Source organism: Glossina fuscipes, unplaced genomic scaffold (assembly GCF_014805625.2).
Source record: "Glossina fuscipes isolate IAEA_lab_2018 unplaced genomic scaffold, Yale_Gfus_2 1, whole genome shotgun sequence".
In the NCBI taxonomy this organism is placed as follows: domain Eukaryota; kingdom Metazoa; phylum Arthropoda; class Insecta; order Diptera; family Glossinidae; genus Glossina; species Glossina fuscipes.
The window spans coordinates 13,799,214-13,825,389 of record NW_023998415.1 but is presented as its reverse complement, the minus strand read 5'-3'; the positions used below and the strand labels follow the sequence as shown (position 1 = coordinate 13,825,389).

General features: G+C 34.3%; 1 protein-coding gene and 1 long non-coding RNA gene across 2 annotated transcripts in view; both read left to right on the top strand.

Moving 5' to 3' along the window:
* Positions 1-13,446, top strand: part of LOC119645064 (protein encore) — a 14,432-nt gene extending 986 nt beyond the window's left edge. Inside the window, exons 2-16 of the mRNA XM_038044920.1 lie at positions 4,211-4,254; positions 4,667-4,817; positions 6,074-7,085; positions 7,168-7,309; positions 7,382-7,532; positions 7,608-7,925; positions 8,326-8,534; positions 8,721-8,989; positions 9,141-9,322; positions 9,383-9,607; positions 9,672-9,731; positions 9,806-10,130; positions 10,231-12,269; positions 12,338-12,443; positions 12,517-13,446. Of these exons, the coding sequence (XP_037900848.1) occupies positions 4,686-4,817; positions 6,074-7,085; positions 7,168-7,309; positions 7,382-7,532; positions 7,608-7,925; positions 8,326-8,534; positions 8,721-8,989; positions 9,141-9,322; positions 9,383-9,607; positions 9,672-9,731; positions 9,806-10,130; positions 10,231-12,269; positions 12,338-12,443; positions 12,517-12,578 (5,232 nt within the window). The 5' untranslated portion in view covers positions 4,211-4,254; positions 4,667-4,685 and the 3' untranslated portion in view covers positions 12,579-13,446. The remainder of the gene's footprint in view (positions 1-4,210; positions 4,255-4,666; positions 4,818-6,073; positions 7,086-7,167; positions 7,310-7,381; positions 7,533-7,607; positions 7,926-8,325; positions 8,535-8,720; positions 8,990-9,140; positions 9,323-9,382; positions 9,608-9,671; positions 9,732-9,805; positions 10,131-10,230; positions 12,270-12,337; positions 12,444-12,516) is intronic.
* Positions 13,447-13,723: 277 nt separating this feature from the next.
* On the top strand, positions 13,724-16,165 carry LOC119631573. The gene is made up of 2 exons (XR_005246680.1): positions 13,724-14,588; positions 15,783-16,165. It is a non-coding gene; the product is annotated as an uncharacterized LOC119631573 (long non-coding RNA).
* The last annotated feature ends 10,011 nt before the right edge of the window (positions 16,166-26,176 follow it).

Sequence of the window (26,176 nt, the reverse complement as noted above, 5' to 3'; positions counted from 1 at the left end):
AAAAAAAAAAAAATAAAAAAATAAAAAGAAAAAAGAAGAAAAGTTCATTATCGACTTTTCCTCGGCGCATGATTTTAGCTCAGCTACGAAGAGTCCTCTCCGAAAGCCTAGACAATGTGAATATTGCATAGCTTCATCATAGATGTCTCTCGCCCTTTTGGCCAGGTCATTATTATGTGTGATATGTATATCCTTTTTCTTCTTATTGTTGTCGTTGTAAATGCTGTCTCTTATTGAGAATTTTAGCAGTTAAATGTGTTGTATATAATGCAAGTGTCCCAGTTTTCCGTTTTCCTTTTTTCTAAAATTTTATTGTCTTTGCGACTTGATTAACAGATTGGTGGGAATTTTTCCTATTTCATATCAGTTAACGTGTGTTTACAATTTGTCATGTGGTCATGTGTGTGTATGCACTAAGAAAATATCGAATATAAAAAATAAACTTAATAGACGAAAGATTTATCCCCCCATCTAGTAAGTGGTATAGGTCATTTATGATTGCACTAAATTATTTAAGAATTTCGATGTGAGAAGAAAACTTCGATAAAAACACTTCAAATTATTTTCTCTTTAAAGCGTATTACTACCACTACCTTATATATTAGTTAGTTATGTGCAAAATAATTTATTTCATTCTTCTTTTGTGCTTTTTATCCTTTTCCTTCAATTGCGAAATGATATTATTTTTGAATGGTAGGCGTGGTAGGTTGTTGTTAATCAAATAATTTCGTTAAGAAGGAATTTATTAAATTTGAATTACTTTCGTCTCATTTTCACCTATCGTCACAACGATAAATAAATTCATTGGTTTTGAAAAAGTTTGCCCGCCCTATCTAAAACAATGAAACACATTTGGCTTTTACACTTTTTACACTTTTTAGAATGTAAAGAGCAGAAGGGATATTAGCATAAAATCACCCTGTGTTTTAATTGCATATTTTTTGGATTCACGGAACTGAACTTGCGTTTTTCTTTCCTATAACATGTGTATTTGCGCAACTTTTGAAGGTAAACGCTTTCCTGGCTTAAAACGATGTCGTCCACGATGACGTCCATGCGTATGTAAGGCACAAAGCAAAAAAACAAAAAAATTAATTAAAGAGATCTTTGTTATAGGATCGGAGCAAAGAATTGATTACCAATACTTTTTGAAGTGACGATTATCTGAAATTCGAAACAAAACGAATCTATAGACGCGATAGCGTATTTAGGCTGAATATGGAATGAGAATGTGACTGACGGATCAAATTTTTTTTTTTTTTTGGATATATGACCTTCTTAACGGTTTGCGTTTGTTTTTTTTCCTAGCAATCATTCAATCCGTTCACATGACATCGTGTTGATTCAAAAGCCAAAGTCAAATAATTGTCATCTATCATCTAAGACGACGACGACTGTTTAATTTCTTCAGTGACTGTGTGTCCCTTATGCTCTTGCATGGGCCGCCTTCGACGGCCTTGTAATTTGGCTCATTTTCATATTCATATTCATTCATTCTATTGAAATATCTGGGAATACTAAAATTTGATGATATATATTAGCTGGTAGTTAAAAAGATGGATAGTTTGCAAAGCTAGGATTCTAGATTTATTCTGGATTAATAATAACTTGATTTAAATTAATTCTCACTCCTTATAAATGAATGACTTATGTATTTCTATCTAAATGGATTTTGAGTTTCTTTAGTTCATGTGCAGATACAATTATAAGAAAATTTCGCAAAGTCCCTCAAGTCGAATGGGCTCGACGGGCATGCTTTGTACTTCGGACTGGTATATACAACTACACTGTTAGCACAAGATAAACGGCATTTATGTGCTGTGACGATAGATACATTTCTCCTAATTTCGCAATGAATTAAGCAAACAAGGTTATTCCAAGTATGGACAAAAACTAACGAGTGGAGTAACACCTTTAACACCTTTAGTGGTTTGCCTGTTAACAAATGGCTCGCAATTATGTTATCCAAAAAAGCAATTCTACACATACGCCAGCGTTTATTTAATAAAAGTTTCCTTTTTTTTATTTTATTTATTTAGTTATCAATAACCACTTATGGTGCGTAAAACGTTTAAAAAGCCCATTAAAAAAAAAAAAAAAAGTTGACACAAATTGTCGCGGGCCCATGCCTATTGTATATTGACTCCATTTATAGGTCAACAATATACGAGCTTGTTTGTGGAATGGGGGATGGAATAGAAGACATGTGTCTGTCTGCCACTCACTGACGCTATTCTAGGCTTAATGTTCCCAATAATTTACATAAATAGCTGAAATTTCCAGTTATATTTATTTTAGATAACAGTTAGATATTCGAGCATGTATTCGAGCAAAAGTGAATGTAAATACTACTCGACTTCAGTAATCGTCAAATTTTGAGATTTGATTTAAGATGAACATAATTACCTTACCTAATTACCTTTGTTGTGCGCTAAGTCTTCCGATTTATTGTTCGCTATATATATATATATATATATATAGCTTTCGTTACAATACAGTTTTATATTTCGGATTTTATCAAAGCACTTTAAAAGTTTTATTGAAGCCTTTCATTAACCAGACAATCGTATAACTAATTAATTTTGACCGATATGTGAAAATTTTCTTTCAGCAATAAATCGGAAAGCAAATGTTTATATATCCGCTTCACTCACTTGAACCCTCAAAGTCACACGCAAACATATGAAGTATTTCGTTGATATGCCCAGTTGCACTTTTAAGTTTTCGCATTGCCAACGTCTACGTAAAAAATTGAAGCAAAAAAAAAAAAAAATAAATAAAATTTTTTTGTTCATTAATTTCAAAGGAGACACCTACAAGCCCATTTTATTGTTTGCAAATTCCAAAAATACACTTTTCGCCTACTAATTATTGTTGAAATTCTTCAAATTAGACCTCATTCGTTCCTAAAAAGATTAAAATTCGAAAAAACAAAAAAAAAAAAACAGTGAAAATGGATCAAAACATCGTTTGCTCGAAGCAAGTCATGACGCAATTAGGCAGGTGCACTAAGTGCGCTAAGTGCGCAACGTACATCAAGCATTCGACTTACAAGAATTCATAGCCTAGAATTGTAGCTAATAGATGTCGCTATTAATCAAATTTTGATGCTGAAATCTTGGGTTAGTTATAGGATTGCATATTAATGCATTGCGTTTTGTTCGAAACTCGAAACTTTTCCGAACTAGTTCTAGATTTTATTCTCGCTATCTTTCAAAATTGCTTTTTAATTTCTTGTTATTATTCCCTTATACCACAAGTTGGGTAATATGAAGCTTATGTGGATGTACGCAACAGTCAGAAGGACGTGAAATGCGTGGAACCAGCTTTCATTACACCGATCTATTCAGAGTTACTTTCTGAATCTAAATCTAAAGTTGTCTATCCATTTAGTGTTTTGTATTCAATAAACAGGTCGCAATTGTTAAGATATTTCGATAATATTTCGTATACTGGAATTTTTTTTCTCCCAGTAACGCGCGCTACTGAAAATGGTTCGGGTCGGATCACTTTTTCGATCACACACTCCGCCCCCGCCATATAGAAGCTTCTCTTTAAAAGTCGTTTTATATAAATAATTGTATTAAACGACGTGGAATAGGGTATTTAATAGTGGGCACTATAACAGAATACTGCTTTTTACCTATTATGGATAATAAATTTGTGTTTTATAGGAATATTATTAGTGCACTACCGGCACTATCATTTCAATCAATTCTTTTGAATACCTCAATGTACGAGGTCTAAAAGCCTTCGCTTCTCCGCTAATCTTAAATAAATTCGGGAAAATAATTTATAATATTGTTGTCATCATTACCTCTTAAAATATATATTTAAAAGTTCTTTTCAAAATATGGTTTCGCTCTTAATCTCGACTAAAACTATGCTGTTAAACCAAGATCTTCCGTATTACGGCCCGATTGTTCTCGAACTGCTTTAATTTATTTATCGACAAAAAAAAAAAAAAAAAAAATTACGCATTTCTTTTCGTTTTGGGAATCCAAGTTATAGGAAATAATGGATGGATAATAAAATTGTGAATTGTCATTGAAAAATTTCGTAAACACAATTTTTCATAAAAAAAAACTCGCATTCGCGTAGATAATTAACAATTTTTCAAATTAGGTAACATAATTTTTCATTACGTATCAAGAAACATTGAATTTTATGAAATATCTTGAATAATATTTTTAATAATTTTGTTTCATAGCTTCATATCCATTAAACGCCAGGAAATGGTTAAAATCAAAAAGGGTGAGTTTTATAATTTCTCATTTGACTTATTTACCAAAGTAAGGTTAACTTTAACTGGAAAATATATAAAATGAATCGAAGCTGAATGATTAACACAATTCGTTCTTGAAAGTTTAGGCATAGGGTATTTTCAATATTACACAGAATACCACAATAGCATGCACATTATTTATGTATTCATTTTATTTTATTTTTTTTCTAACAATAAAATACCTGGAGAAGCGTATTAAAAATAATAAAGTAACGCAATCTCTCTTTCCTTAGAGGCCGCTTACGACAAATATGCAAAATGATTTCTTATTGTTATTGTTATATATATATATATTTATATATATATATATATATATATTTTTTTTTTTTTTTGGCTCTTTTTGATTTGAATTTTTTTTTTTTTTTTTTTTATTCGTTACAGTTTTTAGGCCATACTGATTATGAGTTCCACAAAGCAACACGTGGCTGTGGCTACAAATAATACAAATTTGTCGAATTCTGCCCGGCCACAAAAGGATTATAGTGCTGAAGATTCATTGGGTCGACAAAATAGTTTTGGAAATAGTAGGAGAGTAAGTATATAATGTTATTTAAAATGTTTCGATGTATAAAAGTGAAAGATGTCGTAGAAAAAACGAAGCTATTGAATGAGCTCCGCCTTATTAAGAAACCTTTATTTTTTTTTTGCATTTCCTAATCTAAACTCCTCAATAATAATTCAGGCTAAGAGTAAACTAACTTTATTGTTTCGTTTTCAACTAAATGGTCAAATACTCAACGTTTTTACGAGCATGCGTTTGAGAAAATTACATCTCTTGGTCAGGTGTCGATTAGATCTTTTGTTGTAAATTTCTAAAATAAATTATTAATAAGATATTTAAAAGAAAATCTTAAATTTTGGAATAATAAGCTTATGGATAAAGCATATATAGTGAAAAGTTAATGCCATATGAGGAAGAAATGTGAAGAAGATTTCTCTCGTTTGCACTAGATTGACAAGGTTATGTTGATAGGACTGATTTATAACCATTTAATATATTTTCTTAGTACATTACTTGATGCTTGATGCGCATTATTATGAAAGGATTTTTCTTGCTCTTTAATGTGGAATTGAAAATTTTGTAGCTGGTCATATTAGCAACGCCAAAATGGAAATGCAAAAGGACAGAACGATACAGATTGAAATTATAACAATTTTATAGCACTTAATACTCATAAAAGCATGAAGCTCTGAGTCAATAGTATTCGCGAAACTTCAGACATAGTTCGGTTAATATTTTTCGCAGACATATGTACTGTATTCGAAAAGGTGTTGCCAATTATTCTCTTTGTTATTCTTGCAAGCTTGCTATCAAAATGTGAATTCTCGCACAACACATTTGCATATATATCGCATTCTGGTGAAGGGTATCCAAGATTCACTTATACCTTGAGAAATAGGATTTTGTTTTATCATTAGCGCTTTGCTTCACTTCAAAATATTTCGATAAACCTCAAATGGAAGACAGACACTTTATCGAAAGTGTTTCGCATATTTTACTTGACAATAGCATTTTATTTAATGAAACTTCTGTAATTGGCGTTCAAATATGCATAAAAGTTACTTTAAAAAACCCTTCGAAATATTTTAAAAGTTTTTAAAATTATGATATGAAAAAGAATTTAAAGGATGGCCGCGTATATATTCTCTGATTAGGTTGATCAAAAAAAAAAAAAAAATTTATTCAAACTGATTTATTTGTATTTTTATTGATGTCGGATGAAGTTGAAATAATTTCATCTTTTATGAATAAAATATTGTTTTTTTGTTTTTTTGTTTTTTCAAAAGGGAAACATGAAGGGTAAACATTTAACACGTAGTCATGCTATGCGTGAATCTGCCTCGCCCCCGCGTACTCCGACGCCAAGGTCAGCGGAGACCTATCAGGTATCTCCGAACGGTGCAACTTTAAGTTACCCGACCCACCAACATCATCAAAACCATTTAGATGCAAACGAAAGCAATAACAATAAACTACATACTCAAACGTCCGCAACTAGGGGCAACTCACCGACTATCGAAACACCGACTGTGATTGTGACTAGTCAACAAAAGCAACAGCCAAATGTCTCACTCTGTAATGAGACTGAGTTTCCAAAGCTGACGCCACCTAAATCGAAAAGTGGCGGGGGTGGAGGAGGAGGAGGGAGCACTAATAATAACGGCCAACAACAATATCGAAATATTAGCGATAATAATAGCAATAACAACAATTCTAATAAGAAATCTCCTGTCGATGTAAAAGCGGTTGCACATGCAGAGACAACCTACTGTGATTCGCACAAAGGCAGTAATGGTGATGGAAATAATCGAGGTGCCACTAACGTCATTATCAAGCCCAGCGTTAGTCAAACGCAGTTTAGTACATCAAATGCTTCACATGTTGGTGAACAAAATGCATCAGCAACTCAAGCTGATACGATCTACAACTCTCATCTTAACTACCAGTTACATCTTAACGATGCCCAACAAGCTCAACAGCAACACGAGCCGCAATGCAACACTTACGATAAAGAAATTCGTAATCCACGTATTGACAGTCAGAATAGTAACAATTCTAATGACGAGCCATCGTACTATGATCATCAGCAACTGCAGCAACCGCAACAGCAATCTCATCCACAGCGATCTGCTGGTAGCAAAAAGCATCGTACAAATTCAAGTTCAAAAGGTTCAAAGTCTCGTTTGAAAAACATGAACACAAATGGAAATAACACAGGCAGTGGCGGAGTTGTTCCCGGTAGTAGCATGGACGGCAGTGTTAATAGCAGTAACAACACATCCGGATTCATTTCGAGAGGTATATATATATATATATATATATATATGCGTTGATATATATATTTATTTACATATATATTTTTTGGTTTTTAATTATTTAGAAAATTCGAACGAACAATACACAGATCATGGGGGAACAGATTTGTTAAGTTTTTTTAAGGAGACCTTAAATAAGAACGTGAAAGATCGCCAACTGTTATTGAAAATTGAGAAAGACCTAATCGATTTTGTTCAGGATGGAAAGTAATTTATATAATAAAATCTGTTTATGTTGTGTAATATCTACGCTTTTCTCTCTTTGTGAATGATTTATAGTTGCGGCGAAATGCGCTTCCCTTCAGCATCATCATATAATCGTATGCTAATACATCGTACAGCAGCCTTTTTCGGCATGGAACACAATGTTGATACTGAAACGCAGCAGTGCGTTATTGTAGCGCCAACAAAAAATACTCGCATCCCAGACGTAAGAATATTTTAATAAATTATCAAAAAACTATGATTCTATAATAATTTATTACCTTACCGATATATATTTTAGATTCGTTTTAGATCACTGGTACTTAATCAGCGAGACGAGACGCGCAAGTCCATACTCAAACGTGATACCCATAGTTTTGACGATGCTCGTCAAAGTAGCTACTTATGCCCGGATCGTGCCATGTTAGATCGCAAAGCTAAAAGTTTCGAGGAAAGGGGGGATGAATACGATCGCAGTCGTCCCCGTATATTTAATCGCATGCCGAGCGATGCTAACAGCAGTGCAGAGGATGACAATTATATAAGCTGGACAAGCTCAGTGGAGCCACAGCCCATGCCGCGAGTTCGACACAATGGAAAAATGTCGAAAACACAAAATGTATGTGCTCCACGGTCATTTATCCAAATCTAAATGGTTTTAAGCAAAAAAAAAAAAAAAAAAAAAAAAAAAATTTCCCTTAGTTTGGGTATTCTAATTACAAAAAGTATATGAAATGGGGCTTACGAAGGACCCACCTCGCTGCTTGCTTCTATGTATGCCTTTACATAGCCTTAACAAACTTGACACGTCATCATACAATGATGATATTAAATTCATTTATCGTTCGTCCACCTTTTGATGGCTTTTGCTGCTAAAAGCCCTCTCTGCTGCAGCGGAACGATGCGCAACATGTCTATAATTATAGAAAATTTAATTGAAATTTTTATATAAGAAATTTTTTCAGTGCATTTTATTCATTTCGTGAGTGTATAATCAAGTCTCATTTTTATATTTGTAGTCGTTAGATGTTCGGGAGAGTCGTTCTTGTAGTACGACAATAAAAGCGAACAATTTTGGGAATTATGGTTCCACGCAGTCCACAACAGTCCATTTATTACGAGGAGAACCAATTAACTCTACAAAAAACAATAACACAAGAGGATTTCCGAAGCAGGATACGACCGCAAACACTAATACGCCGTGGCGCCTATCTCCTTCCAGTAATAGGTTAGTATAATTCCCGTAAACGTCAATACTACATATACATCCAGATAAATTCGAAGTGAAAACGTATAGTGCTTCACATATTCGAAAGGTAGTTAGTGGATTAAAAAATTTCGATCTGGAAAAAACTAAAAAAAACAATTAAATGCAAATGTAATTTTAAGAGGACGTTTGTTTTTATGTTTACAGCTCTGCTTACCATTTTGACCCGTCCAACCTAACGCCACCACATGGTTCAAACACGGGAAACGGAATTTATCATGATAACCAAAATAACACGCCGCAGCACCAATCTTTGAAGAAAACGAAAGGAAATCAAACCCAGCAATCCCAAAAAGCAGAATCCAGCTCATCATGCTCTGCTGGGGAAAATGTATCGGAGTCCTCGACGCAAACCTCATCTACGGGTATAGTTGAGGATGGTTTAAATATGAACCTAGATGGTAATCATCAAGAAAGTAAGTATGCCACGTTATTCTTTAGTTGGCTTTAATCAAAAAATTCTGCATTCGTAAGAAAATTTCTTCTCAAAAATATGTATATCATAATGGAGAAGAGTTTTAATACTTCTTTTTCTCTCACATATATATATATATTTTTTTTTTTCAGTTACAGATGTTTCCAAGCAATGTAGTGGTGATGAATGTGATAAAGCAGCCAATAGTTGTGTTAGCATTACTACAACAATATCTACGAAAAATTATGATCGTATTGAAGTTCAAAAATTTAAAAACCAATCAACAAGTCCGAATATACCACTTTGTGATAGGGAAGACGTATCAAAAACGGAGGTATGTGCCGTTAAATAAAATTAGACCAGCTTTCTTGCAATTGCAATTTTTTTCTATTAGTTCTCAAGCCAAACATCTCATCCGGGTCAAAGTCGTGAAACACCGCACTCGACCTGTTCCACACCTTATAGTAATAACGATACCTTTCCGAAGCGTTCTTCCGAGGAGCCGAAATCAGCAACTTGGACTCAAAGCTATCAAGCACTCGACGGATCAACAGTTTTCCACACCACCACAATGTCAAATGGTAGCACTCCGTACTGTACTGCAACATATCAGCAAGCGGTACGTATACGCCACGATTGAAAATAGCTTATACGGTCTTAAATCTTTATTTCTTTATTAATAGCCGGATGGTAGTATTTATGCGATACCACAAGGAATGATTTACGCATATCCTCAGCAGGTTGTAAGTTTTTGACTTAACATAATTTTTAATCTTTCTCAAAAAATAAAATAAACGCCACGTCTAACTATGTGCAGGAGGGGGAGCTGCAAGGTTATCTTATGCCGGTATATGATACATCTCAACGAATCGCTGAGCCTGCAAATTTAATGCAAGCTGGCACGCAAACGTTATATTCTACGGGCGGCACAACAACGGTGGTTCCGCTAGCTGCGTATCCTACAACGCAGTTTGCTACAGCCAATGGCACACATATATATCCAGGTCAAGTCATTTATCCTACTGAACAGTTCCCTGTAGCTGGCGCAACGTTGGCGACCACAGCTCCTAATTCAGCTACAGGGCAGCTACATCAAATGCCTATGGCCTCTTATCCAATTGGATATCCATATCCTTACAATGGTATACTTACATGCATGCATATTTTTATTTATTTTTTTTATCTTTTGCGCTGCACATATACATACATACAAATATTTACATTTTTGCATACTTTTCAAAGGTTATTGGGGCCAAACAATGACATATTATGTTCCGCAGCATGCCATCGCAAATGTTGTACCTGCGACATCATTGTTGCCAGCAGTGCAGGTACCACCACCACCTTCAGTACCTATAACGAATACACATGTTCCAGGCGCCGTAAGTTTGGGTTTGAATGGGAACCATGCGACGGCTGGTCCGTCAACAAATTCTGCAAATATATGTAATGCCGTAAACAGTACTAGCAGTAATAACACTTCTTTATGTGTGAATCAAACACCAGGCTCAAGCGGCTCTCAAGCGCACATTGGTAGTAGTGGCACAACGATTTTCGGTACAGGTCGTATAAAACGCCCGACACCGTCGCACTATACTAGCGGACAAAGTGGCAATATATCGGTTGTCGCAGCTGCTTCAATACCAAACGGTGCTGGGACAGCGGCATTTCAATTGAATCATCAAGTACCGACTCTTACGCTGACAGCTGCAGCACCGGGAACATCAGCAACCTCATCATCAGATCCCAGTGGAAATGGAGCGACTCCAAGCACAGGCATGTATGCCTTATCACCGCATGCAACCATATTCCCTGCAAACGTGTTTTCGTATGCAAATGTTACAACCGCTGGTAGCCATACAGCTGTTTCGAATGTTGCACCATCGGCAACTCTGATTCCACAATCAGCTACTGCCCAACCTATGTCGACTGGAACGATATCTGCAAACGCTAACGCTACTGTTCACTCTCATCAGCAGAACGCTATGATTACACCGTTTTATCCAGCACATCCTACAGCTCATCCAGGCCTACACACTTCTGGGCACGCAATTCACCCACCTGGCCAAGCAGCTATACCTATTGTGGATCCAAATTTATTAACGAACATTTCTCAAGGCCCTAGTAGTGCAACATTCGCGAGAAATGGGGGCAATGGAAGCAACCCATCACAATCTACATCCAGTACACCTCATTCGATACCATCTGCACCCCCCAATCAACATAATCCAGTGGTATTTTCCACACCACCCATAATAGGTAGCAATAGTGGAAATAACTCTAACGGAGGAAACTACAATAGCTCTTCTACACCACAATATTTAACAAATTTTGATCAACACAATCAGGCCACTGGAGTTGGGAATACCAGCAACACTCACTGTTCATATTCATCGACATTTGATAAACGTAGTAATAATATAAGTGTAAGCGGCAAAAAGCTGTTAGTGTTTAATAACAACAGTTTGAATCGGCAGAATTCTGCTAATTCCAGTGGCTATAACGGTAGTGGGAAAACACCTTTGCTAACTAACAGCATCGATATAGGATCACCATTGAGCAACAATACGTCAGTTCGGTCGCATGCACTTAAACGTGGTGACGGTAACGAGAAACAACAAACGTTCTTGTTAAGTGGCCCATGCGGGTACGCAGGAAATTCCGGTAGCAATTGTCAAACTTCCTCTACCTCAGATATAGCCCCAATTAATACGGTTGGTATTTCAAAGCCGCCAATTCGTTTGAATGCAGCTGCTACCGCCTTTCGCCAAAAAACCGTCAGTAATGGCTCTAGTACCAATTACCGTAATAATTCGACGCCACAACGCAATTCCCCGGGCACAAACTCCAGCAGTAATGAAAATAGCAACAACAATTCACCTAATAGCATACAAACATGCTCAAATGCTGCCGCTCCTATCACATCTGGGTGTTATGCACCTTCGTATATGATTGGCGGCAACAATGTCAATGATTTGCATTGTAACACTGCGGCATCTTCTTTATACTTAGCAGCTACCCGCGGAACTGGACACATTCCACCACACTTGCAGCATGTTGCCGCAGGTGGGGCGGCTTTATCAACAGCATCTCCAACATCGGCTGTATCTCAACAAGCTGCTACGTCTGTGCTAGGAGGTGCTGCGGCAGCTGCCGCGGCTGCCGATGTGGCCGTTGTTGCTGCAGCGGCAACGGTCGCTCATCACCAACCACTCTTAGGCACTTATAATCCAGGCACACCAGGAGTTTACTTCAAATACGGTCATACTTATTTTGCCCATGTAAGTTCCAATTAAAGTATAATAGGGAAATTCTTTTTTTTTTGTAACATGCTTGTTGTGCTTAACAGCCTTCCGTAGCTTTACCAAATAATCGTCGCTCTCCTTCAACTGATTTAAGACCACCAATGGCTCAAATGGCTAGTGTATATCCTGCAGTCAATATGATGATACCAGGTGAGTGCATATTGTTAACTTTCAAAAATGCTGCATTCATATATTCATATATACATTCATTTTGGAATTTTAGCTCAAACACGTTATCCGGGTCGTCATACAAATCCAAATTATAAAGGCCCACGGCCTCGCTAAGCAAATAAGAGCGTGTTAACTTTTTGCCTGCAAGACTAGTTATGCTGGACCCCTAAGAGAGTAATATTAAATCAATCAAGTTAAACATTAAATCAAAGAAAGTAAACCTTGCTTCTCAGAGCGCAAAATCAATCATCCAATCATGGTGGTTTTAGCTGAAATTAATACAGTCTATAATTATAATAACATGAATAACAGAACATCACTAATGATAACAACAACTACAACAACAATAGTAACAATAAAATTATGTGCATCTCTTCCGTTATGCTTACAACGCAGTTTCGACGTTAGGCGAAGGTTTAACTTATTAATAACAAACATTAGTCTCTTCTAAGTAGATAGAAAACTTTGAGTCAAAATATGTTGATAGGTGTGGGCAGATCCGTTACATGAGCATTGCACATATGTATGGACATACGCTCATCTAAAACATCGGTTATCTAGTGTATACACATACATACATATGTATATAAATTAAAAAAAGGGCAAACAACTCAAATTCCACCCAATGCTGTTGTATATATGTATGTAGTACTAGTGCAATATATTCTTCCACTAAGTGCTGATTGCATTTTCAATGTAAAAGCCTGTACATTATGTCCGCATATACCAGCATTATTGCGGCAAGAAAATTCGAACAAAACACCAGAGGATACGTACTATAGATAGCATACAGAGATGAAAGTAAAAATTTAAACATACGCACATACTATTACTATACTATCCATATGTATGTGTGTGCATGTATGTGAGTATGTTAATAACTGCACTTTGAATTAAGATTCACTGTGTAATCGTAAGTTGTTTTAAGTAGCATAATAAACATTTATTTATTTGTCAAATTATTGTTAATATTATTATTTATTTATTTATTTATTATTACAATTATTTATTATTATTATTATTATTAGTATTATTATTATTATTATCATTATTATTTTTTATAATTATCGTTATTATTTTTTTATCATTATTGTTATTATTTCTTAATATTGTTATTATTATTATTATTATTATTGTTATTGTTTAATTTATAATCATTTTTTTTTTTTTTTTTTTTTTTTTTTTTTTGATTATTATTATTATTTATATTAATTATTTTATTGTTTCTGCTGCTGCTATTACTATTATAATTATAATTATTATTATTATCGGTAGTGTATAAATAATGATTAATTACTATATCTAAATATACATACATATGCAAATAGAATGCGTGTACTTATGTATGTGTAGGCATATTTACCAAATTCAAAATTTTATTATTGAAAATTTTTTTTACTTTTTTAATTTGATTTGTAAAAAAACAAAAAGATAATAAACATTTTGTTACTATTTGTACTAAGTAAAGTACAATAACGGAATAAAAAAAGTTTTTCAACGGATTTATAAAAAAAAAAAAAAAAAAAAATAAGAAAAAATAAGAAAAATAAAGCAAAATCAACTTCCGAGGTACAAAGATCTACAGATGTCAACCAACGTTACTACAATAAGGATTTCGATGAAATTATTATTATTATTATTTATTTATTTATTTATTTATTGTTTTTTTTTTTTTTTTTAATTTGTCGCATATATGGGTTTTTGTTTGATCAAATAATCTATTGTAAAAACTCAAAAAGTGACAGAAGAATACAAAACGAAAGTTTTCGCAAGAGGTTTTGTTAAATGCTTTAAAACGATAACAATCATTTCGTTTCTGATGTGTGACTGACTACGATGGCTTAAGTAATTTCCTTTTGTGACAAACACTTTTCATGCAACATGTTTTCAAATTTTCAAATCAAACCTCATCATATTCGAGTATAGATGCGGGAAGAATATTTAATAGAAATCTGATTAAAAAGTCGTTTTCAAATAATGATCAGCACAACGATAAGAATTGATCATTAAAATGAATTAGCACCGTTACGATATCTGGTCAACTTGAACTAATTAATGTGAACTTAGCATTTGCCGTACGGTATACAGGCGACGGTACAAAGCGACATCCAAGCGGCATCCAAAGTGAGTAAAAGTATTCAATAAAAATACTTATCCTTGCTTTCGAAAGTATAATAGTGTTTAAAAAACAAAAAAAAATATATATATAAATAAATAAAAAATAAAAAAAAAATGTGATCAGTAAAGTGACATAAGGGGCATGGCATATTATTATTATTATTTTATATTAAGATAAATTCGTTATATCGTTGCATTACTAAAAATTGATTCGAATTTTGTTCAAAACAAGAATTTCATTATTGTACAGCATAAAAATAGACAATAAAAAAAAAAAAAAATAAAAGACAAAATTAATATTCACGGCTGTATTAAGTGTCGATCCCTAATAATTCGCTTTAAAACGGATAAATTACGTCGCAATTACTCTGATCCGATAAATCTATGCGCGTAAATGTTCATAAATGAAGGCTAACGATCCTTATATGAATAACAATAATAATGAAATTTTGTCATATCGATTTTTCCAGTTTTTCAGTTCACCGCTTACTCATCTGTATGATGATATAACAATGTCCGTCGCTTAGCCATCTGTATGATATAACAATTTTCTCTTACATTTATAATTAAGAGGATGTTTAAAGCAAATGTTGATTTTTTTTTTTTTTTGGATTCGAAGTTGTCGCGATCAATATGTAATTTAAGCTAACCATTCCATGTGCATTCGTTTGTTGTCCATCCGTCCAGATATCTTTCCGTTGTCGACAAATTTACAGTAACTACGAATATATACTTGTTATTGATATCCGCTGTTATGGACGCACTTCCAACCTACAAAATATATAAATAATTAAATATTTTTGACGACAAATATTAAGTCAATTTATCTACAAGTGCCTTTATATTAATAATATCTTATTTTGATAATACATATAGCCAAAAATGAATACTCAAAGTGTTCGTTATCCTGCAAAGGAAAGCAATCGCACACAACTTCGAAATAGTAGTTTGAAAATAGACAACAATCCAATCGATGGCTGTTAGGAGGAGAATCGTAAGTGGAAGCCTACAAGCGTTTTTTATTAGATATAAATATCAAGTCATGCAGAAAGCAAATGTGGTCCAAATATGAAAACGTATCATTTTTTTTGACAGAGATAAGAAAATTATAGTTTGAATATTAGTTCAATACAAGCTTTCTGCTATCGAATAGGTTGTATGCATATATTTTTTTTTTTTTTTTATTTTTCTATTTTCCAGATATTCATCGCTATATAAGCACCCATTAACTGGAAGGGCCTGCATCCGATATTGCAATTTTTTGAGCAAAAAAATTCTATTTCGCTGCGTCTTTACATTTAAAAAAAAATAAAAAAGTAAGAAAAGTTTGATTGACATGAAGAATATGAATGAATGTGTGAGCTGGGAATGTGTAAGACGTAAAGTAAGTTTTAAGAAGATTTGAAAACAACTTTTAAAAAACTTTTCAAATGATCTGCCGTAGTCAGTGGCTTTAATTATCAGATGTTTTGCAAGCTTCTTACTGTCACCGCTTATGATTATGAAACCGAAAGATAACACGACAGTTAAAAAGTAAAGAAATGTTAAAACAAAAATACGAAAAGTATGGATTCAGAGCGAAAGAATAATTTTCAATAATAAAATTTTAAATACGTACATATGTGCGCATACAATTATACATAAATTACAATTATTATAAATTATATTTATAATAAAATTCTTAGAATATTAAAAACAAAAAAAAAAAAACAAAAAAATAATAATAATAATAATAATAATACGAAAATTAATTTTGTATTAAATTAATTAATGCAATATACTATAACATACAAACTAATAATATATAGCTACCTAAGGCATAGCGTTAATAAATTAAGAACTATATTAAAAAAATAATAATAAAATAACATAAAAGAAGAAAGAATCAGTGGAAAAATTATTGGAAAAATCAGAAATATCTGATGAAATGATTTCTTTACTTACTTTCACGTAGAGTCAGCCAATGGCGCCGTTTACGCATTTTCTCTCTTACAAAGTTAAAAAAACTCCTTTCCTTTCCTCTTTTCAAAGCCAATATAACTTTATCGACAATGTACTGTTTTGTAATAATAACTAGGCGCTGGTGTCTACTATTCTATCTTGGTTATAATTTAATCTTAATACTTAAATCGGATAATACTTCTAATATTGAAGTGATGAACGATTTTTTAGAAAAAATCTTTCAAATGTCAATCTCGTCGGCTTAAGTCAAATATTGATTCCGTCTCATTAAAACAAAATCAAATGTTCATTCAAATCTTAAAGACGAGGAATGTAATATCTTGCTATGGAAATTCAACTTACTACAATTTCTGTAAAGAAACTTTCAACATAAATTCGCAGATATTTGAGTTATTGAGAGAATGTGCTCTCCAACTGCGCTACGATACAAATAGTAAATGAATCGATATTTAGGTGCCTCACGTTAATAAGTATTATAAGTAATATGAAGTTCCAAATACTGAGATCCAAATTGCTCTATTACGTTGTGATTATGATCTATGGTACGATTTTTACATGTATGTAAACATGTGTGAAATATCAAATCCAAAGACAGAGACTAATACCTATGCATTGAAGCAATTAAGAAACGAGAAGCGTTAACGTAGACTCGTAGATAGTTCATAAATAACAATCCTGTTTGGAAAAGTATACCTAAGCGGTCGTGCCACACATACCTGACATGCACTGACCAATTGACCGATCTATCGTCATATCGACTAACCTGTTTCTTGGATGAAATGAGCAAACCGCTGGAAGGCATCGCCTATATAAAACCCTGTTGCTGATGGTTAAGCAAAAGCATGCTCTCTCAAATATCCGCCATGGATTCAGAAGAGGGCGATTGGTGCTAGATGCCGTAGGTCATGAGACTTGCGAAGGGCAGGAAGGAAGGGAAAAGAAGTACTGGGCATTGGTCACTTTAGAGGTGAAAAACGCTTTCAGTTCGGCGGACAGAAGGAGTATTCGTATGGCGTTGGTAAAAGTACACAGCAAACATCGCATGATAAATGGTACATTAAACCGAGACCTTATAAACATAAAGTAGAATGACGTGAATCTACTGCGATAAACTTTAATGCCGTCTGAACGTAGTGTTGTCTTCTAACGCATAGAGGAAGTGACGAACAACTCCTCTGCCTTGGCGATGCAAACTTAAAAGAATCGGTACCGTTTGATCTTCTAGGCATGAGAATACATTTTCAAAGTGTGTGAGTGGCTGCTTCTAAATCTTGCTTGCAGATGCCAGCGAAACGCTCAGGTGCTCATGGGCGACGAAAACACGTCCACGAGTCTCGATACACTTGAGCATCGACGTAATGTGGGTTTTGTATTGCTTATGTGTAACCGCGTCCTACCCAAACGCTCCGCAAATATAATAAAAGAAATATCCACCAATTAATAGCTTCAGCTAACGGTGCCAGGCGAATAACCACTCCTAATCGCTGTAAGAAAGGGAAGTTCTTGTCTCGACGGGGTCATGATAGTCGCGATGGAAAAGAACGAGAAAAGGCAGGTGGATTGTCGCTCTTATCGCAAACACAGTACAATGGATTAGCAGAGCGCATGGGGAAATAAATTCTTACATCACGCATTTTCTGACCGAACGATGTGTCCTTACTGCCCGGATTGTATTGTGTTTTTAGTATTACGCGAGCAAATCGCACCGCAACCTAAAAAATGTATTGTACTCGCTCATGTTCGTAGCCCTCAAGTTTTGGGAAGTTTACGAGTACGATCATCGGAGCCCTATATTACGTCTGGCTGTTATGACTTGCTCGCCAAACACCTGGCGTCTAATTCCGCAGAGAGACGCCCACTCATACGTCCTCCTCGCAGCTCGCGATAACATACTAAACAATATGGTTGGCAGTGCAGAGGCTTAGAGTGCTGTAGATGGTTTCGTAATAAGAGTTGCTACGCAGAGAAAAATCAGTTAGGCAGTTAGCTAATAAGGAATCACCAAAGCGAACTAATCGTAAATAGTTTCTGCGAAGTACTCTATAACGGGCGACCCATGGCACGAGAAGAGTATTTTTAGTATGCAGGCATCATAAAGGGATTTCTACGTTCAACTCGCATAGGAAGAAGAAAGCATACGCACGCAGTAGTAAGGAAAAAAAGGCAAAATATACTTACTAAACTCAAGATATATTTATAAATATAGCGCCCTCTTCTTGTTATACTAGAGATAGTGTTATTGAATAACGATTAGTTTATTGCATAAGGTAGTGAGAAAGTGAAATTAGCATAAGAGATTTGATTTTCTGAGAGATCAATACCTTTTAGACCATCTCTAATATATTCGTGATCATATTTTTGTTCGTTTACATGAACTGAATTATCGGGTTTCCTCAGGGGATATATGGGTATTGAGGAACTTGCCTCGTCTGAAAAAAGAGAAACCTATCGTTAAAACAATAATATTATTTTCTCTTCTCTCATGTCGACCGTACTTTTTAATCAAACTGCATTATCAACAGCTGCGAGTTATCTTTGAGTCCCAAACTAGACTTTTCGGTTTAAATCAAATAGAAGCAGGGAGCTGCAAATTTTAGGTAAATATACAAATTCAAAAAAAAAAAAAAAAAAAAACCAGTAGTAGTCGTAAGCAAATGTACACTTGAGCTAACTGTGCTAAGAAAGCAATAGTTAGGAAGACGTTATTCCCAAAATACTTGCCCAGCAGTGTATAATAACTTTTCTATTTGCATTTATAAAAACTATTATGGAAGTAGATTAGGGCGCCCACTTTAAGTGTATTTGTTCATAGGTTTTCTTTCATAGCCCAAAGCGAAAACTTTTATATCAAATAACCTTCAGCGACAGAAGCGGTTGTGAATTTAAGGGGCGTATCGATAAAAAAGCGGAACATAGATAAATATCTTTTTAATATTTTAAACTAATCAAACTTACTTAAGCATAACGGTCAATTTATCCCCTGTCGCAGATATAAAATTAATGAATAAGCATTAAATCTAGTTCGCAGAGACGTCTATATAACGCATCCTACCACGAAATGCCTTGTAGCGTTGTATGAGAAGCAAAACTTACGACGTTGTTGTTTTTGTTTATAATTAAAATTTTATATATTTATATATCTAAATAACACACAGCCCTTACTTTATTATATTGTACACTCGAATGTAAGTAAGGCTTGTTATTGAATATATTCGGAAGCGAGAAAAACTTTCTTACACTGTTGTACAGAAAAGAAAGTATTTGGTCCATAAGTACCATAGCAGTAGGTATGAGAGTGAAGGCATAATCTTGGTTTTTTTTTTTTTAGAACTTTTTTTGTATTGATAAAACAATAATATTATGATGTAAAGTAAATGGAGAAGGAAAGCTGCATTTCTTATCGTCTGATGATAGGTGTAAATATAGCGGAGTTGATCCATCGATTTAAATCACGGCGACGAGCTGAAAACTTTTGAAAGCACAATTTGATCTCAGATTTCTTACTTACACGTTGTTCGGGAAGCTCATCATTTTAAAAAAGAAAAAACTAAATATGTTTCTCTTTTTCCCAAATTTGAGAGTTTTTTTCCTAGAGCTAAAAGTTTAATCCTAAAGTTTTCCTTAATAAAATGTTCATAAGTCAGCGATAATTGACAATCCACTCATTATTTCTGTATATGTATATATATATATATATATATATATATATGTATAATATTAATCGATTATTACAGTTTCATCTTTTACTACTAAGCGTCACTACAAATTTTGCCCTGACGGGAAAGTGGAAACTGAGTGGAGTGTCTTTAGCTGGTTGTAAGAAATCTTTATAGTGAATTTTAGATCAATGTCCCTTATTTATATTTATTACATTTATTTATTTATTCTCTCTGTTTTTGACTTACTAAACACGTGCAACTTAACTAAAACAAATTAACAGTCGAATTCAATTGACTCGTCGATGTAAATCTTATACTAATTAATATTAAAAACTAATATAAAGTATATAAGCAAAAATAAAGAAAAAAATAATAATAATAGTTATTAAATAATAATTCATAAATAAATAAGAAAGAAAAAAAGCAAAAAAAAAGCATGTACACAAATAGCGCAGGGACACACCCACAGCCAGTACAGAACAAAATTGCAAATGAAATCTTAAGCTATCGCAACCATACAAAAGTGTGGCAACATAATATGATAGCAGTGGACAACACCAGTTAGCGTTCGAAACATAATGAGATATTAAGGTTAAAAGTTAGGTTAAATACGACTCTAAGCAAATCGCGCGTATAGACACCATTTAGATTTCTGCAAACAATTCTAAACAGGTTAAGTCGCTCATAATTATTCGTTCAGCTTAATGAACATGAAGTGCCTAGAGAAGCGGTTGCGGACTTCAAAGCTTATCTCACCAAGCAATGGGGACAAATCGATAGTTAGTTAGCTTGATCAAGAAGGAGATACTAAGAATAAATCTACGTTTCTCAAGTGATAGTAAGGATAACAGAAGCAAACCTATTTTCATAAGGCGGCAAAGGTGTAAGCGGCTCCCAATACAAATTCCTAAGGGCAAACAGGCAGGCAATTGCTTTTGAACTGATCTACATAACACCTATGGGAATGAGACAACTTAAGCGAGGCATACTCAGGTATGGGTCTAATTAAGTCCATGTATAGCTTTTTTGTAATGAAAGGATCCTTCAGCTCGTTGGATCGTCTCTTAATGTGAACCAATCTCGGACCTAGCTTTACTTAAAGAGAGTTCAATGAGAAAATTAAAACCTAATCTTTGGTCGAATAGATTCCCCAAATCGATGAACGAGACAACGTTTTCCAACTTGTATGAGTCAGTACAATGAATACTCAGTATTGAATGACTTCTTTCTTAAGAAAGAAGGCTTCTTGCATTTTCTTAAATTTAATTTCATAAAATTTAACCAACTAGATGGTGCTGCCAAATTATTTAAGTCAGTTTGAAGCTGATACGATTACGAGTCCAAGCAGACGAAAGAAAACAGTTTAACATCGTCAGCGTACATTAAGATCTGGCTGGATTTAATCATCGAGGGCTAATCATTAATGTATAAATTAAATAAAAGAGGTCCTGATCAACTGCCTTGAGGGACTTCCTTATATTGATAATAAAATGATTTAATAAGAAGGTGGTTGTAGAGTGGTTACCACTATTTCTAGTACAATTTTTCATGGTCTTCCTAAATGTATGTAAGAGACTTCAAACGAATATCTGCGAGAAACTCTAAGTTGTCTATAGTGGCCACGGTTATGAAGTCGAATCTTTGGCCGTAAGCTAAAAGTGTATTGACCAAGTAGTCATTTCAATTTCTAGGACCATGTCTAGGACCACGAGAGTTCCAACAACGTATGAAGAACATGCGGAAGCACAAATTTATTAAATGTACACGTTTCGTGGGCGTGGGTGCGAAAGTAAAGAAAAAAAGAATGTAATAAAAGACAGACGCGACGACAAGAGAGAGAATTAATAACGAAACTATGGAAGGAAAGCGAATTCAAAGGGAAAGGGAAAGCGAACGGCATTCACATGTTGTTAAAAAATATTGAATAGAAAAAAGACAGTCAGAGAAAGGATCAAAGCCCTTCCGGCCAGCGGGAGTTATATAAGCATTTCTTGATCTATAAAGCATATGTGATGTATTAAGTTTTCACGCGACGCTGGCCCTTATTAATACTTATTGTGTGCACCACATGTCTGATTAGGTTTTAAAATAAAAGTAATCTCATCGTTTATCTACCTAAAAAATGATTAGTCAATGGAATTAAAAATCTTTAAAAAAATGATTAATGATATGCAAGACGGGTTGTGCATACATGGGACAACGAAGAAATACATGAGTTTATCCTGTCCATCTTTGAAGATTATAAACAATTTGTTCATCGATGATGCCATATGTAAAAACAAATTTTGATATCAAAGTATTTCTATGCATACTAAACATGTAAGACAGACAAAGCACGGCTTACAAATGCACTTTATTTCTGTTGTCATATGGAGGACTTGATATAAGTACACCTTTTTTTTTTTTTTGTGAATACATGTAATACGCTGTGGTTGTGGTTCGTTTGTATAATTTTCATTGTTTATTCCGGAATTTATCTCCTCATATATATATATTAAGCACACTTTTTGTAAGTAATTTTATGCAACTATAGCGGTACTCTTTGCTAGAGCATACTTCAAGTGTGATGCTGGGATATGATCTCTTGGCCTTAATTCCTACACATATCGAACAACATTATTGACGAACACTGTTAATTTGTCCTGCATAACATCCCTGTAACTTGGATGGGAACTAGTTTTGGCCAAAAGTATGCGGTCTTGCAAATGATGCCCAGCTACGGATCGTCCATAAGCTGCGTAACTTTATATGGGTGTTGGCATTGGCATAATTGATATTAGTTTCCCACGTTTGTGTTAACTTCCGATTTAGACAGCTAAGTTTCGAGTTGCACCTGCGCGTTGAATCGAGTTGTTTTTAACGATTATCATTAAATTGATTTAAATAGTTGATGGATTCTTGGCAATTAACAAATAATTGTATTTATTTTTATTCAATAGCAGATCATTAACAGTAGTCCAGAGCTGAACAGCCGCCAGATCGCCAGATCGCCATTAACCCTAGCAACGCATATCTTTGGTTTGGTTTGGTTACTGTAGCCACTTAGGTATAGCTACACGCTTTTCTACATTACTGTGTACTGCATATCTTCGTAGATCTTTTATGTTTAGATTAAATAAGCGTGAATCCAATACCGATCGATGAGGAGCACGTGTTATTGTCGCAAGGCAGATAACTGTTTGTAACCTATCTCCTAATTGTGAGCGAATAAGTTTGTATGCGTTAAACGAGAAATGTGTGTGTGTGTGTGTGTGTGTGTGTTATTTTAGACATCAAGCTTGGCAGAACTGTAGTACTACGATTAACCTTTTCTGAAAAGTTCAACAGAGCAAGAAATTGTGTGTTTCCCACAACTATCTCTTTCAATAATCTTGGCTCCGACATCGTCCGTGGTTTTGGTTAAGAAGATAAGATAGCTGTGTTAGGGTCTAACGTCAAACTGAGATGACTTTATTAAATCATGTTCTATGAAGTATTTGTGCATTTAAGTGCACATTACTTTTTTAAAAATTTTCATCTGCCTGAGTAACCGAAGGCGAGGAATCTCGACTAGCAAGTCAATGGTCGTGGGTTCGAATCTCAAGTGCGGTAGAGTTTTTAATAATAAAAGCCGATAGCCTTAGATGTTAGTGCTTTTAAGAGTTTAGTCTTAGAATTTATTTCTCTGGCGAAATTAATAATAATAATAATAATAATAATAATAAAAATTTTCGACGGGAAGTAAAGGATATCTGGCGGCCGGTTATCATTTACACTTTGGGTGCAGATACAATTTTTTCATATTTGTAGATTCTAGGTAAACAACTGCTCGCAAATATTGTGTATGATATAAGGCAACAATTTTGGGTTTAACAAATTTCGGATGAAATTCATTCAGATCGCAGGCATTATGTAATGCATCCAATTCTGAAGACATCGATACCATGATCATTTGGCATCGAAGGCATCGGGATATTGGCAAACTTTTCATTTAACTGACCTATTTGACCCATTCGACAATCTGCAGATTTTTCCGCCATATATGCGCACATTTTTTATATTCTACACTAGCGTGTCCGTAAAATTACTTGTGAATCTGTAAGCATAGTAGTTTAATTTTATTAGCTTTGTAGACATTTCCATCAATCGTATATTATTCGTAGAAGCTTCAAGCATTTCGAGTGCCTGCACACCCTACTCGATTTTTAAAAAACATCATTAAATAATGCTTTGTGCTCTTTTGTACAATTAAATCTTTTTCCGATACGGGCAACTTAAACAGGACTATACTTTGTGGAAGACAGGTTAGATCCCATCTTATAATTTCCGTCACAACTGTCAGCCTTTCATAGTTAGTATTGGTAAACTAGAAAATGCAAAGCCCGCTTACAAATCATGGGAGCACACGGTTGATCCTTAAACCGATTTATTTTTAACATTATATAGTGCACGTGCTAGAAATTGGAAAGGAATTGCTAAATTTGGCCTTATTCCCAAGTTATTTAAACAACTTTTATTGAATAAACTTCAACGGTTATTGGTATTTATTTTTTATTACCTTCTTAACATGAGTTTGCCGAAGGTAGGTCTACTATGACAAAAAGCCTGTAAGCACGTGCTTGCAGCGTTTCTAGTTGATTCTCTGAATATAAACAAACTGATGTTGTTCACACAACTTTTTCTAAGGCTTTCGATGCGGCTGATAATTATCATATTACAAATTGATTTGGTATTGGTTTTACCCGTACCTTGCCTGGCTTAAAACATATCTATCTGGCCGTGCACAACGTGAGTTGTGGTTAATTTTTATATATCACAGTCTATGCAAGTCGTATCTGGCGTTCCGCAGCTGAGCCATTTGGATCCGCTTCTTTTTCATGTGTCCGTTAACGGCTTACGACAACGTCTGCACCCCTCAAAGGTGGAATTCAAGATGATGTCAAATTAATGTTTTCTTTTAATGCCTTCGAGGAAGCCAAGTCTCTTCGCTCTAACCTATCTGAGTTTTATGGTGTATGTAGACATAATAGAATGTTTTTTTATTTTTCAATAAAAGCAAACATTTAACTTTTGTAGGGGACGTTTCGATTATGATTGACTATTATACTAATAAAGATAAATTGGACGGTGTTTTGAACTTCAGGGATTTTGTGGGTTATAGTCGATCCTAAATTTAAATTTGCAATTGCACCGAAAGCTCTGCTCTGGGTCTTTTCATTAGCAAAAGCCTATTTACTGCTCTAGTTAGACCCGCATTGAAGAGTTCCGCTGTAGTAGGGTCCTCGAAGAACAAGAGTTACGTTGATTAATCCAAAGCGAAAAACCTTTTTAAAATTTGCTTTGCGTGGCTTGGAATGTAGAACCAAATCGTGCCATTATCATCGTAGGACAGCCGCCTTAAGCTTATACAACTTTCTAATTTGGGTAGTAGATGGACTTGATTGGACGTTTCCTGATAAATGCGTACAAGGTATAAAAAACCTAATGTAAATATACATTTATATAAAGATATATATATATATTAAAGAAAATATTAGTAATAATAAGAATCAAATCAAATCATGTTTAATTTCGATTTACGATATAAGAAACACACTGCTACATCTAACGGGTTTAAAACATGCATTTTTGATATCCAAATTTATGATAAAAAAGAGAAGTATTGGGAAGAGACAGTGAGAAAATTCTCTTAGGAGTTGCAGTGAAAAAAATTTGTGAAAATAAAATTTTCATTGTCATTGTCCCTTTAATCTTCTAGCAATGAAATCTGGTTCTGACCATCAATGCCTTAAGCCTGGACATTAGTATTTTCATTGCAGTGTGTGGACATGATCGTAAAGTTTTTAAATTTTATAGTTATACGATTCGCTACTGTCTCGCTACTGTAGTTTAAATTCTATTTGAGCAAACATTTATTCCATACTCATTATCTATCGGATTGGATTGGTGCGGCAATAGGTTAAACTTTTCTCATATTGTAGAAGACATTTTTTT